At 41.6% G+C, this 19,580-nt stretch overlaps 1 protein-coding gene across 1 annotated transcript in view; it reads right to left on the bottom strand.

The window, feature by feature from the left end:
* LOC106793923 overlaps positions 1-19,580 on the bottom strand; it is a 95,247-nt gene that overhangs the window by 18,383 nt on the left and 57,284 nt on the right. The window contains exons 3-4 of the mRNA XM_014761215.1: positions 8,430-8,595; positions 4,113-4,310 (exon numbers count right to left, since the gene is read on the bottom strand). Of these exons, the coding sequence (XP_014616701.1) occupies positions 4,113-4,310; positions 8,430-8,595 (364 nt within the window). The remainder of the gene's footprint in view (positions 1-4,112; positions 4,311-8,429; positions 8,596-19,580) is intronic.

The following is a 19,580-nucleotide window of genomic DNA, read 5'->3' as shown; positions in this document are numbered from 1 at the left end:
ATATACTACCAGCCAGCCATATGGCGGCTCAACGCGAGAACACACATACGCATTACCTTTCTCTTTCTTTCTCTTATTCGAAACTAAGTCTGTGAATTCCGAGGGTGAGAAATGATATGGAAGTAATGGACCCCGTTTGCTTGCGCCTGCCTCCGCGGGAGATTGACCGGTACGATAGCGTCCAAGGAAAAACTACTAACTGGTTCCCTCCTCCTACCCCTAAAGAGAGCTCGATGACAGATTGATACGATTCGAGTTCTGGATTTGCTACGACAGATTTTCAACCAACTGTTGTCGAACTCTACCGATCATTACGTCGAATTATACTTACGAGATAGATATATAGTACTTGATCGATGCGTTCGACAACGTTTTCTTCGCGATTTCCTTCCTCCTCTCCTAACTAGCAGAATTTCAATTAATTAGTTTGGTCTCTGCGCGATCGTAGAGAACTCGAGGAGAACGAAACTGGCGTTCGTCAATTTTTTCCAAAGTATGAAACAAACCCGCGTATCTACGATTATTATTTCTGTTAGTTCAAATAGATCGTATCTCAAGTTGAGGCTTTGTTCGAAAGATAAAATAAGATGGCGATAACTATTCTTTCGGAGAGCTGTTATGGCTTGCTCGTCTTTAGGATAAGATTTATCTCGTCGGAAGATCGTCGGATCCGTGGCAGGAGTTAGGACGAAGGATGTTCCGGTGGAACAACAGGAAGTTAAGGGAGGCTTTCTCCCTTTCTAGGATATCGACTTCGTTGAAACCACAGAAGAGAGACGGAGACAGAGAGGAAGAAAAAGAAAGAGAGAGAGAGAGAGAGAGAGAGAGAGAGAGAGAGAGGGTGAAAACGCGAGCCACGCTAAAGCAGAACGTCGTCGGGGGCTGTGCTCGAGGAAACGAGAAGAAGGAGGCTGTGAACCCGGCGTAAAGCCCTCGGGCAAACCTCGCTCCTTATCGATCTGCCCCTGAGACGAAGAGAAGAGTAAGAGAGAGAATAAGAGGGTTACAGAGTAGTAGCAGCAACCTAGAGTGGTGAGTCTTTCCCTCTCTCTCTCTCTCTCTCTCTGTCTCTCTGTCTCTCTCTCTTTTCGGTGGTGGTTTGGATAGATATAGGTATATATATAGATATATATAGGTATAGATATAAGATAGACCTCAGCAGAGAGCCACCTACTCGAGCGTGACTCCGCAGCCAAAGTCGAGCCTATCAATATTTCCTCCCAAAATCCTTCCTCCGTACCTCTTTCATTCCTTCTTCGTCTTCCTTCTTCTTTATTCTCCTTTTCGATTTTTTCCAACTCGTCTCTTTTTCTTTTCCACGAAGACTTCGGGTAAAGTTTTAGAAAGATCTTTTCGTTCATCATTTTTTAAGCACGCATTGCCTTTTCCAAAAAGAACAACATATTTTTGATCATATAGCGCTCAACAATGTAACTAAAAAATAAATGCGTATAATTTAGTAAAAAGTTATAAATATTTGAGAATAATAAAAGATATAGATAATTTACGGATCGCTAATCGGTAATATTATTTTCGAAGGACGAGTGTGCTGACTATGAGATAATAAGGAAATAAAGCGAACAAGAAAAATCACTCGGTTCATTCGTATAAAAGAAGGAGGTTAAGGAACAGGGGAAGGAGGAGGAGGAGGAGGAGGAGAAAGAGGAAAAGAAGTAGAGGACGATGAAGAAGAAGCTCGGAACTGTTAGCGTACAATCTTCTTCTCATTTTTCGCCTTGTTTTTATCCTATCCTCAAATCTGTCTCATACTCGCGATATATAACCGTTATTTTTCGCGAAAACCACTCCATTATATCTTTCTTTCTCTCTTCTTTTCTTTGTGCACTTTTTTCCTCGGCAAAGACGTTCTTCGTGTCACCCCAACTCTTTCCTCTACTCATCTTCCTCTTTGATAACTAGCTAGCAAGCTTTTCGTGGACCGTCTCGTTCGAAAGTGGCCCGACGACAAAACAGGACAATACTTTATATTAACTCCATCATTATTTCTTCGTCCGGAAAAGTAGTTTGGAAAAAGCGAGTCGTGCTTTCCTAATGGTTAGAAATCACAGGGAGGGTAGGAGGGAGGGAGGGAGGGGTTTCGCGATCATATCTATGTCTCCTTGTTTTTTCGAAAACTCTTCCACTTCCTCTTCCTCTCTCTCTCTCTCTTTGAATAGTTCATCCATCGAATGAAATTTCAACGTGGTAAAGGAATCTCTTGATGGCAACTAGGAAAGACTAATCTAACTTTTACAACAACTCGCTATAGTTTATTTCGGAAGGAAATACGTTTACCTAGTCACAGTTGAGAAATCTTGCGGACACGTCTAGCGTACGTGAGAGAGAAAGAGAGTGTAGAAGAAGAAAAGATAAGACTGACTCACGTAGAAGGTGTACCAGAAAGGTAGTAGCTAGGTAAGTAACCGCGGGTTAAGTTTTTCCAGGCGATCTGCTCTCCGGATTCAGATCAATACCTGCCATCTGGACCTTGGCTCGAGGAGGGCCACGAGGAGGATCGACGATCTAAGAGAGAGAAAGACAGGGCTACCGAAGCGAGACATGGTGCGCGTGCGAGTGTGTGTGAAAGAGAAAGAGAGAGAGAGAAGGAGAGGTGGAGGAGTCACTCGAGCAACAAGCCACCGGCGCACCCTCAACTACTAGAATCCTTCCAAGACGCATCGAATGCTCGGCCAAAAAGCCATTTCTGTAGCTACATACGCCTAGCTTTCACGCTGTTCTGAATACGTGCTTATCCTTTCCCTCTCTCTCTCTCTCTAACTCTCTTTCTCTGTTTCTCATACTCAGGAGCGAATGAAAATAACCGTAAGCAAACCGAAAGAAGCGCACGAGCAAGTCTGGCGCATAGCATGACCGTCGAAAGTGTCCGCGAATCGACGAAACTTTATCGTCCGTTACATCCCTCTCAACGTCGCGTCGTAATATTATTTAGATCTTGATGGCCCTTACAGTCTCACGCTTTTCTTATCTTTATATTTCGTTCTAACGATCTCACGTGTGTTCGGCACAATATTCTACGATTTATCGTCGAATGTTATTTTGTTAATTTTTACATTTTACATTTTTTCAAAGTATTACTTTTTTTTTCCCCGTCATTCCCTATACTTAGAAATTAGGTTAAGATTGAGATCGAATATTCGAAGGATAAAAATAAAAGAGAAAGTAAGAATGTTAAATTAGTGGTTTAGATGCTCGTCAACGCGTTAAACTCATTTGCGTAGGTTTCCATTAGCAAGTCCAGGGAAATCGGATTAGTTGATCTCGCTTGTAAGAAATTCGATCCGCATTACGCTCGATTAGATTATCAGTTATCCACTTGTAGGGATAGTAGGAATAGGGACTGTAACAACACGCTAAAGTACACGAGAGATGAGGCGGATGAGACAGGAGATAAGGTCTTAAGTAGCGACTGATTAAATCTCGGGACATATGCGAGTCGATCAATGGTTCTCTGCCTTTTCTTCCATCTCCCTTTATCTCTCTCTCCTCCATTCCAAACGAGAAGAAAGAGAAAGAGAAAGAGAAAAAGAAAGAGAAAGAGGGAAAGGGAAGAACAGCAACAGCAGCAGCAGCAGCCGAGTTGTTCAGTTTGTGCGGTGCTGATACGCTGTAATGCCGTCTCATGGGAGTTAGTTCCCCTGTTTTTCTCTTTGTAGGACGGCCCTTCGAAGTCGTAGGTAGTACTACTAGTGTTCTACTCCGAGCCGCTGACCCGAGCCACGACGCGACGTAAAAACACTCGAATTAATCGGCTCGTTCCCGAAGGAACCTGCGAAAGGTCAATAGGATCGGGGGTGTCGAATTGGTCTGTGTTGTACACTTATCTCGATGCACACTTGTTCGAAATGAAGTGGCCGAGGGTGTTGCTAGTAGCACAAAAGTGCTAGGACTAATCGCTCCCATCGGTGATTCGAGCGGAGCATATGTCGAGCGATTTCGATGATCGAATCCCCCCCTTTTTAGTTTTTCTAAAACTGGTCTCCGGAGAACTGTCTTTTGTTTCTATGACGGGGAGCTCCTCAGGTGTAGTCGATGTTATCGTTATTCGGAGATTTTGAAGAGACCGATAAGATATGTAATACACGTTTACTTACCGATTGATCGAGGAGACGGATGGTACGTTGTCCTGCGAGCAAATCCCTTCGGCTAACAACCTGTCTCGTATCTCCCAAGCAAACATCGTTGGATTGTCCCTCTTGTAATTAGCGATAGCATCGACCACTGGTGGCGTTGCTACCTTAGGTTTCGAACCACCTATCACGCCAGCCTTGAAGCTACCGGTTTCGTAATACCTGTGTTGAAACCAAGTTAAAATCACTTTAGCTGTTAGAGTACGTTACTTTCTCTAGATAAATTATATTCAATTCACTTCAAGATAATACAACATTGAAAAAAATATAAGAAAAAATGTATAAGAATGGAAAAACAAAGTCTCGATGGCTTACTTTTTGTAAGAGAAAAGGGTAAGAGAGAAAAGATTGCGCATTTTTCCGGAGAGGCAGTCAGCCAACGTTGGAATAACGAATAGTCGTCCAACGGTGCGTCAACGGCCGGCTGTTTTAAAACAAACGGCTTCTGCCCCCTGCTGGCCTACCCCCGTCTCTCTCCCTCTCTGGCAGCCACCCGCGGCTATAGGAACTCACGGGCTCGCCAGCGGCGATGGACGATCGCGATTGGACCGCCGTGAACGCGCCCTTTGTGCCTAATTAGTTAAATAATATCTTCGCTCGTGCTTAAATTCAATTACGGCAGAAAGCCCGCAATAATGGTCCGCTTGTGGGCCGCCTTGATGGATGTGGGTCCGAGAACCTCGCTCGGCTTCTCTCCTACTCGTTCTCGATATATATCCTCCCTTTTCTAGCCGTTTATTTTGCGAACGTACCATTCGTCGTATCATTCTCGAAAGAGACACACCGGCATTTTAACAATTTTCATTATTCTAACGGTAGGAAAATGATTCCGGCGTTATCAATAACATCGAATTCAAAAAATTATTCGACTTTTTGTGAAAGATTATATTGAGCCAACTATAAATGATATCGTAGATTTTCGGTTTGTTCCGTGGGATCGTTAATGGGTTCTTACGGTTATGGCAAAGCCTAATATGATTTCGACGAAGGAACGCGGTCGGCACTTGACGCGGAACGCGCTAACGGCGAATTGAGCCGTCCCCTAGCGAGCTTCTAACGCCGTTCTTACTTTCGGGGGGGGGGAGACACGGGGAAAGACACGGGGGCAGACACGGGGAAGCCAGAAATTGATCTACCACGCTAAAATTCGATTATCGACACTTCAACTTGTCGTCTCTTGCTTCTCGCTTTATCTCTCGATATGTCTCTTGAGAACCGAGAACTGAGAACTTCCCTGAATTCTCTAACTCGAACGCTTCGCGTGAAATCAACTGCGAACGATTCGATGCCAAAAAGATAATTATCTACGAAAAACAAATTTATCTATATTCACATTTGCAGATTAAACGAAGCATTGTTAGCTGCGCGATACGAGAAAATAGATTTCTCTTATAATATTTTTTTTAATCGAGGTAATATATATTGACCATCGTATTGCAAATACCGATCACGAATTTAATGATCCAATACTTATTGTAATAGTCACGATAAAAGAAAAGGAAAAAAAAAAGAACAAGAGCGAGAATTATTGAGAATAACGTTGGATTTTGAACCTGCTGTTATAAAAGCGTTCTGGCACCCTTAAATAGTAGAGGTCACGGGTGGAACCCTTCGAAATTATTAGATACGATTATATCTGGCGTAAAACCCCATTCCAAGCACACATGGCAATACTCAACCGTTGACATTTCACTCTCTCTCTCTCTCTCTCTCTCTCTCTCTCTCTCTATCTTTCTTGATCTATGCCGTTCGCTTTGTAACAATTCTCTTTTTCTCTTTTTGTTCTGCTTCGGGCTCCCTCGCGTGAAATAGTCATTAGATCGTACGATTTTTCAAATCGACCGAGTGCTCTCGCTTAATTTCGATTTAAATGCGTTCGAAACAGGTTCACGTATGATTCACTACACTTTCATTCTCCGGGCGATATAAACGTAGTTTTTCCTCCTTTTAAATCATTGTCGTAGATAGATCACGATCATTTCGATCGTAAATCATAATTATGATCAATGGCAATAAATATCAGTTTCAAAATAATATTTATGACGAAAATTTAGAACATTTTTTTCCTTTTTATAGTTACGAATGATTTCATTTGCGACGAGAAATCCTTGAACATTTACCGAAGGATTAATTCCTAAGTATTACATAGAAATTCTGTTGACTTCAACCGCGTACAAAGATAAACCGATTTACTCTTTGCTTTACCACGAAGAAGAAGAAGAAGAAGAAGAAGAATAATAAGAAGAAGAAGCAGGGGAAGATCTCTTTGTGTCTGGACCAAATAATTTTGGGTCTCTTTTTGTTGCCTAAAAAGCGGTAGATGCTTATCCTTCTGTAAAGGTCTAGTGCACAAGCTTTTCAACACTACGCGCGGCTCTTTTTACGAGCTTCTCTCATTTCGATTGGAGAATTCGGCTATTGAACAAGTCCCGTATGTTAGAGAGTAGCTTTTCAGTGGCGTTTTCGTGGCGTTTTGGTGGCAATTCGGTGCCGGTGCAGACGATTCCGCGAAGACGAAAGAGAACGCGCGTTCTTACGAGGTGTATCACCGACGCGTGACTGCGTAAAACGGCAACCTCTTGTGTTTTAACGCTGTTTCCTTCTCCCGAAAACCCTTTCGGCATGGCGCGAACGTTTTCCAGCCGTAAAATTGTACAACTTGCATCCGTTTTTGTTATTTATCGTCTCTTGCCACTTCTTCCTTCTTCATCTCCTTCTTCTTCTATTTTTAGAACATAACTCGTCGACGAAATTGCGAACGAAAGTTTTTACTTTTTTCTTTTTCTTCTTCTTTTTTTCCGTGGAATATAGTTCTTACAATGTTTTTAGCTTTGACTTTTTTTCTCCAGACGAAAGTATAAAATTGCGATAGTGAGACAATTCGATTGTACAGGCAAAAGTACACGATCACCTGTGGTGTGTGTGCTTTTACGAGCAATCGATTAATTCGTCGACCGGGCTATTTCCGTTGGTTTCTAAATAAATCATTTAGGAAATCGTAATTTCATCGACGAGATCCATACGACCACATGGATAATCATTTCGTCGTCTTTCTCTTTCTCTTTCTCTTTTTTCCTAGTCGCGATCGATTTCGACCACGTTCAAATTGGAATTCGCGCCGTCGAAGCTATCGATCCAATAAGAAGAGAAAATTGCGTTCACTCTCCATCTTTCTTTGTCGTATTGAAAGTAAGTACTTATCGATGGTACATACATGCAACATGCAATAGCCGTTCGTTCTATTCATTGCCGCCCTTTCTAGTATCGCGTTCGTATTCGATAAATGGATATTGGATAACAGTCGATTAAGTTTATAACTGTTAACTTTTACGGGCTTGAGCGTTAGACCGTCCTTTCTGTCGGAAAACACATACGCGCATACCTAACCGAATACCTACCTACATACCTACCTACATACCTACATTCATTAGCACACGGATATTGAGAAAAAAGTGTCTCGTGTTCTCGCGGATCGCGATTGAATTTCAGTAATAAATCCCAGAAGTATAATTTCTATGACATGACATCGAATACATTCGTTATGTCCACTAGACGTTGACTTTTTTTTATTACATATTTTTCTTTTCTCTGTTTTTTCTTTTTTTTCTTTTTTTTTTCTTTTAACAAAAAGCTCCGATACTTTATTATTTATTTAAAAACATAGATATTCGAAGTTTAGTTATTTTCTCCGGCTATCAATGCAGAGAGAAAAGAATCGAAGAGAAATGGATATATGGGGGTTTATTCCTATGAAGGGTAAAATATTCTCTTTCCCTCTTTTACTCCAGTAGCAGCAAATAATATAATCCGTCTATTATATTGAATCCATGAAAGAACTCGCTCGCATAGATGACAATGATATTCTAAAGACGAGAAGGACGACGGCGGAAGAATGACATTCGGCCCATCAAAACGGCACGAGGCCACCCGTTATAGCCGAGCGGGGTAGAGGGTGGAAAAAACACGGAAACCGCATATCGTCGGCTCCCTTGGCACCCCCGCGTCTCCCCACCAACACAGAGAGAGAGAGAAGGGTGTTTCCTTCCGGTCCTGTCGTTACTTCCCGAGCCTTATTTCTTACTCAAACTTCTAACGGCGTCTTTAATTAAATCACTCGGATCCGAGAATAGAGGAGAATACTTTCTTTAGTTTTCTTCTTTTTTTTTATTTATGCCGAGAGACGATTGCAATCGCGATCCTATGTGCAATACAATGAAGACAAATAAATTGAAAAGGTGGTCCATTATAAGAGTAAAAATAAAAGAGATAAGAGTTACTCACCTAGACAATATCTTGGATACACAGCCGTGAGATACCCTGAGTTGTCTCGAAATGTCGCACGGTCGGACACCACTGTGCGCGAGTTCGACGATCCTTTGCCTTACCACGTCCGGTAAGGGCCTCCCATTCACAAAGACACCACCAAGCTGGTTAACTCCACCGTGGCCTGGAAAAATCGAAATCGATGGAGCATTAGTCGAGTCGAACGATCCTACCTACTCGAGCTTTAAGAATGTACTTTAGAATGGTCTAACGATGCTAAGAAGGAATGAAAGAAAGAAAGAAAGAAAGAAGGAAGGAAGGAAGGAAGGAAGGAAAGAAAAAGAAAGAAAGAAAGATATCATTCGGGGTCAACCTTCCGTGCACTCTCGCGAGACTTTCGAGCTTTCGATTTAAAGCTTGCGACGTTCCACGAACTTCTTACAAGGATACGTATTGGACTTTGATCCTGTGGGGAAAAAAGTATGAGAAGTGGCCTTCCTTTCTTTACCATTTCATTTAAATGGAATTTTTTAATCGTGCCAATATTTAGACAAATTTGTATGATATATTTGTTGTTGAAATTGCTTTATGATTTTGAAAATATTCGCACGAATCGAAATAAAATGAACCGCTTTGTGTAAAATCGATCGAACAAAGCGTGTACGTTTGTATTTTTGAGAAAAGTTTTGTTACTGTATGTTTTCTAAATGGTAACCGAGTTATGGTTAACTCGACGTAGCAATGTCGTTGTTGAGAAAGCAGGTGAAAGTTGTATCGCTTTTGCGAGAGAGGAATGGAAGTTATTGAACGTGACCGATCGTCCCCTTTTTCGGAAAATTGCGCTTTTCTCTTGAACGTGCCTGGTAAGAAAAAGAAAGAAAAGGGAGAGTACAGGAAAAAAGGGAGGAAAGAAAGAGAAAGGGACGTTATTATATATATATATATATATATCAATCGCAGAGAGGAGAATATGATTTTTTTGTCGAGAATTTCATTCTACTTGAAAGTATCGTTTGAGGGATTATTATAACTCGGTGAGATTTTCAAAAGATCTTTGCTATAATTTCTCATGGTTCGTATGGGATCGTAGAACTACGTAGGCGGGTTCCTGAGGTTTATTTTCTCGATTTATCTTACGGATCTTTGGCACGAGTTTTGTTCAGAAAATCGAACGAATACGCGGTAACTTTTGGAGAAACACCACCACCGCCATTTAATAATGTTCATTATTTCGCAGACGCGAGGTCTTAATTCACGTATGGAGTAGAACGCGATAATTCCGAGTTTAATAACGCAAATGGAGGGTTCTGTCTAGTGACATATGCCCTCGTGTTCGCGCCGCTGCGTCGATGATTCGATGATCATCTCGTAACGCGTCGAGTGTTCCTTCATCAAACTCCGATCGTCCCTTACAACGCATTACATTAAATTATCTCTTTATTCGCGTCTGGGAAAGCTCTCCCTCTCTTTTCCCGTCTCCGCGAAACAAAGGGGGGAAGGAACCGAACGAAACGACACGATTTATTTTCCGAATTTTGTTAATTCTTCTTTCTTTTTTATCAAAGCAATTACTTTTAATTTGACTGTTACCGATCGCGTTCGTTGCGGTTATCGTGGTCAACGCAAGCGCACACGAACAAACACGTCTTTACACATGCACGCGAGCTGCCTCCCCGATGAAATCTATCGTTGCAATTACCCACGGATAATTGCGTTTGCTAGATTACATTTCGATTTGATTTATCGATGCTTTCGCGCGAACGATCTCTCTGTTTTCTACATTATTTCATTTTTTACATGTTTTCTCTAGTTTTCATTTTTTATCATGGGATAACGGAGAATACATCATGAATACTTTAAAAAGTATATTATCTACGTCGATAGAGAAATATATTCAACATTTTTAACTTTTTTCGTACTTTTAACAATTTTTCTCTATTTTCTAGTTGTTTATTTTGTTTGACAAAAGGAGAAAAACACAGAAAGTTGGTATATCTCGCATAGAGAGAAGACAATGAGAGATTCCCCGATATCATTACTAGAAACGATACGCGCTTTCCGGTCGCAAATCAATTCGCTTTCGCGTTTATGGTCGCATCCCCGTGGCGTTGGCCGGTAGTCAGGGGGACATCGTTGGAATCATGGTGGCATTTCGACGGCAAAAGCACCATGACTGGCCTACGCGCGACTCACACACGCGGCGTCACGCCTGCTGACCACAACTATACGAGGGTTCTCTTTGCCAACCTCTCGACCACCCCCGCCGATTTGCCGAGAGAGAGAAGTAACAAACCGAGTCCGCTCGGTTTGCACTCGGTTTCCAATGGTATTACCGAAACTTATTACTCGAATAAATCGAACTCTAGATATTTTCAAGCAAAATAACGAGCTCGGATTAACGAGATTAGGTTTATACTAATAACAGCGAAAAGATAGATCGATAGATAGCACTGCATCAGAAAGAAAAAAACATTACAACTTAATTACTCTATCTTACTTTCTCTCCGTGCATTTTAGGTTGCGTCAATAATTAATCTCGAGATGTTTTTAAGATTTTCTCTCGATATATATTTATATTTATATAATTAAATCGATCTCTTACCTAATATTAAAAACCAGCAAAGAAAGAGTGAGAGAGAAAGAGAGAGAGAGAGAGAGAGAGAGAGGTAGTATCGATATTGCTTATTGGTCAATCGAATACGATTCAGAAAAGTATATAGACCGGATCAAAAGAATCTGGCGTTTCGCGATCGATTCGTTATACGCAAAGAAGAACAATAAGAAGAAATGAAAGATAATTAACGAATCGTGCCTATCGTCGTAGCGTCGTCGTCAATGATGCGACCAGTCATCGTAGAAAGTTACCGAGAGTAACAGAAGAAGACGCGATAAACCAAAGCGCTTTCTGTACGCGCGATCCCAATTATAAAGTGTCTCGTTTTAATCGAACGAATCGAACGCAGCGGTATGAGAATGGGATTTCATCCATTACGATTTGCTCGATCGTATATTGGGAATACATCCGTCGGTTTAAATACGCGAATAAAATCGAGTGTGCGGTGAAACGTATCCGGCAAAATACGGATCGTCCGTTCGTTCGAAAATAACGAAGGTGGATCTCACCAACGAGGACTTTTACCTTCCTCTTCCCTCCCCCTATCGATTCCGCCATATTTTTTTTTTTTTTATATTCCTTCCTCTTTCTATCGACGATATAAATTCGATACGAACGTTCGTTCATTTATTTATGTATTGTATCGATGCATATGCATTGTATGATCAAAAAATCCCTTTCTCTCTTTCCTTCTCTCTCTTTCTTTTCCTTTCTCTGTCACTTTTTGTGCTCAAAGTGCTTTTTTCACGTTCGATAATTTTTCTCGATCAGACTCCCTTCTAATCGATCACGATTCGTGACGCGTCGATATAAGAAGCTTCCACGGAGAGAAATAAGGTGACCTGGCTGTGCGCCGAGCTGCTGCGGACTACTTTTCGATCTCTTGTCTCGAGTCTCCATTGTGTTTCCCCGTTAAGAACGCGTGTCTGAGGATAGAGAGAGATCATCGTTTATTTTTTATATTTTTATCACTGGACTTCATTTTAATACTATTACAATCGATTTGATTTAATTCGATATACGACGCGAAATGATTTGAAAAAGACTCAAAGTTGGAAGATTAAAGCAACATTTTGTTCGTAAGATTCGACATCTCGCCGACGGATCGGAAATTCGATCTGGGAAGCCCGAACTCGAGTCAAAGTTATCGAGAATCGTGCGTTAGATTCGCGCCGAAGCACGATATAGATCCTCGAACGTAGTCACTCGATATTTCTCATATCGGCATCTCGTGCCTTGCTTTGTTCTTGTATTGTATTACACACTCTCCTTCTCGTTAAATATATATATATATATATATGTATATTACTCGAGTCGCACCTGCATACGATAGAAAAAAAACACGGAGAGAAAAATTCGTTCGCGATTATACTTCGTTGCGCTATATCCGCCATATTTCTTTTTGTCTATCTTTTTTCTACCCGTTTGTTTGTATTTTTCCAGGGAATCGCTATTGAAACAAGTACGTCATACATTTAAAGTAAGATTCGAGCAAATATGTTGTACTTTCAATATCATTTAGAATGAATTCTGGTTTTACACTCATTAGTACATCGAAGATGATTCAAAGATTTTATAAAGAAAAAAGATGAGACGTATTTATAAGAATGTATGAAAATGGCGAATGAGTTGGTAAGGTAATTTGCAACAAGCAGCGGATTCATTTATACAACTAATTAAGTTTATTTTTCTCGCCATCGGAAAAGGATTACTCTGCTTTGCGCGTTGCGAAACGATTTAACGACGAGCGCTACCGAATACGATCTGTGCGAATGAGAACCCGTTCTCCTGCTCGTATTTTATAATTATTATCGTTTCATTAGCGTCATCGCGGATCCATACCAGACGCCTATATAAACGATCCTTTTCCTATATGTGTCGTCCTTCTGCAAAACGATTACTAAAAGGATACTCGAATTTTTCTTCATTACTACCTACACCTTAACCTTCATTATTAATTAAACACCAACGTGAAAATCTTTTCGATTAACATAGCATAGATTTATCTCGTTTTTATGCACGAAAAAACTGATTACGTTTTTATTAAGTAACTTTTTTTTCTCTTTATTTAGATTTATCTTAAATAATTTTTCTCAAATTGAATAATTTCCGAGCGCAATTTTATTTTTATTGAAAAACGAGATAAAAACTTGAGAATACGAAACGTTTACGGCGTCAGGGAGGGTGGAAGGGAAAGAAGAAGAGATAGAACGGCATGGAACTCATCTTTGAAATGATGATCTTGTACGTAGATGAGAAAACGCATCAACTGTGGTTAGAGTTTTTTCACGAGTTTCGAACGTGATTCGGGATCACGAAACGAAGGCCGTACACGATTGATACGTATTTCTGTCTGTTTTCTTACGAACGAAAGTTCGTACCGATCGTTTTGGTCTTTGGTCGGTGAAATTTTTTTCGCCTCCTTGATCGTTCTACTTTGTTTCCTATTCGTTGTTTATAATCGATTCAATCGAGAGAAATCAATTTTCTCTATAGTTTTTCCTATTTGTTTTCTTATCGATTTTACAAATAAATTCTATCCGATGCAAGATTTCTAAGTGTTCACAAATTTGTTAGTTTTTGAAATTAAATTATTGCTCCAACCCCCTCCCCCAGTCAACGAATATTAAGATAAATAAAACGAAAAAGACAGGGTAGAAGGATAGGAAGAACCTTTTGCTGGTTGGTCAGAGATCATCGGATCTAAGAATTCTCACGGATGGCTTACAAGTATAATATTCCATCATGTTCTGGTTGTAACGATAGGCAGCGGTGCTGAGGTCCATCGCAGCACTTGTGAGGGCCGACGGCCGTCGGGGTATGAGAATCCAGCAGCTGGCTCCTCTTTCTCTCTATCTTTTTCTGGTGCATTCACCGCGAGGGTGTAGAAGAAGGAATAAGAGCGTATACATATATATATACTGTACATAGGAAAGATCCGAAAAGGTGAGAAAGAGAGACTTCCTATTGACTTTCGATAAAGACCTCTTTACACGCTACTTCAAAGCTACTTTCGTCCCTTTTTAACGACTGTTAGTTCTCTCTCTCTCTCTCTCTCTCTCTCTCTCTCTCTATGGCGATGGTCTACAATGGCTATCATCAAGAAGGGCTTTGTGCGAATAAACGACGGGTGGCTTTGCCCGGCACCCGGCCGACCGTCGCTTCATCTCCACCAACTTCTTCTTCTTCTTCTTCTTTTTCTTTTTCCTTTCTCACACTTTTAGGAAAAAAATAGTTGATTCTCCTGGTCGCGTCACAACACTCAACTTAGAAGACACACCACTCAACTTACACTCGCGGCCACTGTCCGCGAATAATCCAAGTTCGTGTCGTTTGGATTTTCCATTGGACGAAGATCGAGTCGAGGAGGAAACATCCTCGTTGAATCCTCTTAGCAATCGTCTAATATCGAGTTCACTGCATCCATATCGTTCATTGTCATCAAGGAAAATTCATTACCGACGCCCGTATCGCTGATTTTTCGTATTGCTTTTCCATTGTTGGACACTTACTTATATCGCGCTAATCGAAGGAAAGTCGAATAGAAGGAAGGGGTAGGTAATGGTGAATAAATTCGCGGTTGGAATCGCGAAAACACTGGATTAACTCTCGGCGATTCGGAGACGCGGAAACACGGAAAGGTGGCTTCTGCCTGTCGTCGGCGTACACACGTGATTTCGGCCAGCTTTTCCTCCCCCCACAGACGCAGGGAGCTTTCATCCCCACGCGGCCGACGACTCCGCCCTTTGCATCCCTCGAGCAGCATCCACTCGGGACAGGGGGACGTCCGATTGGTCCACGCTGGGATCACGTGTCCTCGCGAGGTGGGATCAAAACTAACGCGCGACGCAGGGTTTCTACGGAAACGCGAGCGGCGTCGCGCGGGATAACGTCGTTATTGGCATCCAAAGGGAGGGAGAGAGACGACACATAGATCTATACGCGTGTAGGTATATACCTACGGGTGTCTCTTTTCGAAGGGGTGCTCGACGAGGCAAAGGTTGCGAAATAAACGTTCGCCGGCTGGTCTACCGCCAACAGTCCCACGCGAAATCACGCGGCGCACACCCTCGCTCTCTGAGCACTGCTTATTCATGAGCTTCTTCTTAACCCGAGGAGACCTTCTTCTTCTTCTTCTTGCGTTTCCCCTTACGTTGCTCCCTTACCCAACGATTCTCTATCGATTTCACCTACGTATTTTGATCTTTCGCATTTTTCAATCAATTAAACATCAAATAATTCAACGATGCGTCATGGCCTGTTCATAATTATTTTTTGGCACTGTCAGTTTCACTCGAAATACATTTCTTCCACGTTTTAAATCTTGCCAAGGATAGTTCTATCCCTTGCCAAAAAATCAATAAAATATAGTCTAATTCTGTAGGTATACGTATCTGTGAGAGTTACTAGTTTGTTGGTAAGGAGTTAAACTTGATCTATGGCGGTGGCTTTTTAAAAGCGTAATCGATGACCCGTTCTGCGAGTCCCTGTCTGTCCTCGTTATATTCCCAAGATTGTTGTCCTTGAAAAAGTGACGTTTGCCAGATGTATTATGAATCCTTCTTTTTCGTTTCTTTCTTTATCCTTTAATTCGTTGATAAGTAAATATCTCGTATAAGTAAATTTCGAATTGTCTCTTTTCTTCGATAAATTTCGCATAAATAAGTGTACAAGATCTTGAAAGCTCAGAAACTAGAATATTTTCCTCCAACGTAGACCGAACGTAGTTGGACGCGCATCGAGTCCTGGCACGGTTAATTACGAGACTGATTACGTCTCGACGTAAATCCCATGGACGGTGTCCGTACTAGGTGGAGGGATGGAAAAGGTGGACGAGGGAGTAAAGGGCCGGTTAGACACAGATACTGTACCCTGCTAGGTGGGGAGGAGTCATGGAAAAGTGGGGACGACGTATATACTGGTTTGCAATCTGTGCGTAGCACGAGCCTTGCCTTCTCCTTGAGAACTTCTTTCCGATTCATATTTGCATACGTTCGAACTATCTATGTAATTCGAGATGTTCTTGCAACTTTTTTTTTTCTACTCTTTCTTTTATCTCTTTTCAAATTTTTCCTCGTTCGTTTCATTGTCCCTATGATAACCTTGCAAAGCGTTGCAGGCGAGAAATCTTTTTGTCCGAACTAATTAATTGGGTACGAAAACGGACTAACTACCCTTAATCATCGAAATTCTTTCGAAATGAGAGAAATAAATAGGAGCATCGAGAAGGAGAGGTGGTCAGTACACCTTTCTAAATGTTGCTCTGGGAAGAAGAAGACGGTCTGGTCTGCGTTGGCTCGGATCGGCAGGATCGCCCGGAAGGTGCGGTCAGCCATCGGCGTTGGTGGGACCGTCGGTGGCCCGCGAATCTCACAAGGGTCCGGTTTACATTCGAGTGCGTTCCTTCTCGTGGCGACTGTATTCTTTCTTTCTGTCTGTCTTTCCCTTGCCTTCCACGGCAACTCCTTCTTTGCAGCACCCCTTTTCCTCGTCTCAACACGACACAATCCTGTCATTAGATACGGGAGATCACGAGAAAGAACGAGTATAAACGCGTGTAGCCCATGTAAGCGTAGAACTCTTGTATTCACCAATGTGCGTCTCTTTTCAAACGAACGGATTCATTACGTAACGAAAGTCTTAGCGACACCGACACTACTTGCTGAATACGAGCGGGGGAGATGAATGAGACTTCTTTCGTATTTATTCTTAACCAACCCGCATTATTCGGTATCCCGTCCGTGTCGATTAATAATTACCATAATATTGTTACTAATTAATCATATATTTATTTCCGTAGCCAGTTGCGAAAAGATCAATTCGTTAACGAGGAAAATTTGTGAGCTAGGTGGTCTTCTTTCCAAGAGAAGAGAGCATCATATTTTCATATTATATACTCTGACAGCTAGCTTACGACTCGAATGATACATAACACCAGAGGAAATATTATAAATATTCCGGTTCACCTGTTTCCGTGTTAAAGCTATGAGAGACTTATTCCAGTGACTTTTCTCACGAACGTAATCTCTGGAGGATCACTCGAGATTACCAGGATTGGCATATCATTTGAGCGAACGAACGAGCGGCTCTGCTCGTGTTGACGTGCAATATGTCGCAACACGATTGCGTTGCTATTCGGCAACAAGACGCATTTGCGGCCGAATGGGGACGTACTCTCTGAAGGAGAGAACTAGAGAGAGAGAGATAGAGGATCAGAGAGTGCCTCGTTACTAGAGCACTATCAGAGGGTGAAGGAACGTTGGTTGGTGGTTGAACAGATGCAGATGAGGTCGCTACTCTAGGTGCATCGATCATTGGGGTAATGTAGCTGCATCGTACTCTCTTGACTACCCCTAATCAGTAGCTAGACTCCCTCTCCTATCCTTCCTAATCCGTTGCCTAGCCACCACATTAATCTCATTTGTCATAGAGTCGAAGATCGAGGACCAAGAAATTCCCTAGTTGTCTTCAAACTTCTATTTAAGAGATAGCTTCTTCTTCCCCTCTCTCAAATTTCATTTTGGATCCCACGATATTTAACAGATTATCTATACCAGCTACGATCTTCTTTATCCGTTCTTTCGAGTTTGATAATCAATTCTCAAAGAGACCTACTTTTATCAGTAGCTCGAGTAATACCGAATGTGTAGGTAAAGAAGAAGAAGAAGAAGAAGAAAGCGGAGGAAAGAAAGAAGAAGGAGAACGATAAGTTACGAGATTTGATGTAAATAGCGCACTTACTTATTCGCCACCGTCGCACGGCACAAGTTAAAAATACGGAGGCCAAAGTAAGGGGAGAGTGGAAGCAGAGACTTTTTTGCGTAATGAAAGCAATCAATTCAAGTCCCTGTCGCCTCCAACATCTCACTGAGGGTTCCATTTCTCTCTCCCTCTAAGCTAAGGGTGGAAGAAGAAGAAGAAAGAGAGGGTGGTGGGCACTCACCCTCGTCTCCGCAAGGCGCAACCCTCTTTCTCACCACTCCAACGGTGGCCACGACCACTTTTGTAGTCATCATAAAATGCCTTGCTTTCAAGTTCCGACGATTGCTACTCTTTCTTTTTTTTTACTCGCTTCCATCCACAATGAAGGTAACGGTGGTAGGAAATAACGAAATGGAGAGAGAGAGAGAGGGAGAGAAGGAGGGGTTGTTGCCGATGGACGAAAAGAGAAAGGGAGAAAGCTAGTTCCACTACTCCGGGATGCTCGAGGATGCTGGCAGGAAAGAAGGAGAAGGAGCAGGAGCAGGTTACTTCGCGGAGTTCTTCTAGTAAGAAGGCAAATAATCCTCGAATCGAGCCGTGAACGCGAGAGGGAGGAGTACTTCGAGGGCGGTGAGTCGGACGATCCCTTTAAAACAGCACTAAAGTATCGTTAATCTTGAGAAAAGGAGCTCTTACTTTCGACGAGACAAACTGGTTAGACGCATCTACTTGATGCAAAAACAAATTCTCCTTTGCTCGAGCCACGGGTAGAACTTTTGTCTTTTATTTCATTTATCTTTCTTTTCTCTCTCTCTCTCGAGAATAATAAGAAGAAAAAGTTTTGTTGTTAACTGCAATCCTACTCGCGAACGATAATTCTCTTTTTTTTCTCCTTTTATAGAAATTTTCTGAAAGAAAATATTTCTTTTTTATGTGTTGGAATATTTTTATTCATTATTGTCGCGTATGAAATGTTAAAAGAAATTAATCACGACGACGTTAATACGACACACGTTTAATTGCGATAACGAGAATGAAAATGTCTCATTGATGAAATTAGTTATCCCATTTAGGATATAGTGACACTGTTCGGACTCCATGTTGGATAATACGAAAGGGATTCCAGGATATAGTAGGAAGTTCGAAACGCCGCACCTTCCCGCGGGAAATGCTAAATGTCAAACACAGAGGCCTCCGGTATTCTCGTGGGATCGAAAGGCCACAGCATCGTAATATGATTACGTTCTGTCCGTCGCTCTCTTCCCCTTGTTTAATCCATGATTACTATATCTCGCATAGGGTCGAGTACTCTTTGTCGATGTATTCGCATAGGTATATCACTTTGCTTTTCGACTATGACCATTCAATTTTCATACGGAATCAATAATAATCCTATGATTTGATGTTTAATTAGATCACTCGTTAACGATCAAATCAAATTCTTTTTAAAAACAATTTTATCTCATAATATAAAATTATAAGAGACTTGATAGTATATATATACGAATTCACATCGTAAATATGCAAATGTATTTTCACGTGTAAAAAAAATCAAACACTCGATATCGGAAAGATACGTATCTTCTTTCTAGTATTCTATCCGTTTTCTCTCTTTCTCTCTCTTTCTCTCTCTCTGGCAGAAAAGACACATGTTCTTCGCTCGGCGGATCGTCTCGCGTCCTTGAACTTTCTCAATATTTATATTTAAACTTTCTCAAGGGTATCGTGTTTTGTTTCGGATTCCTACGAGAACTAGCATGGCTCATTTATCTCTCGTTACGCGTCGAGTTGAGGTACCTACTGATCGCGTAGCAGCACCTTATCCTGTGCGAGTATCGATATCTTATTATTTA

Source organism: Polistes canadensis, unplaced genomic scaffold (genome assembly GCF_001313835.1).
Source record: "Polistes canadensis isolate GaletaPanama2010 unplaced genomic scaffold, ASM131383v1 scaffold_21, whole genome shotgun sequence".
Taxonomy (NCBI): Eukaryota; Metazoa; Arthropoda; class Insecta; order Hymenoptera; family Vespidae; genus Polistes; species Polistes canadensis.
This window is presented reverse-complemented; position numbering and strand designations above follow the sequence as displayed.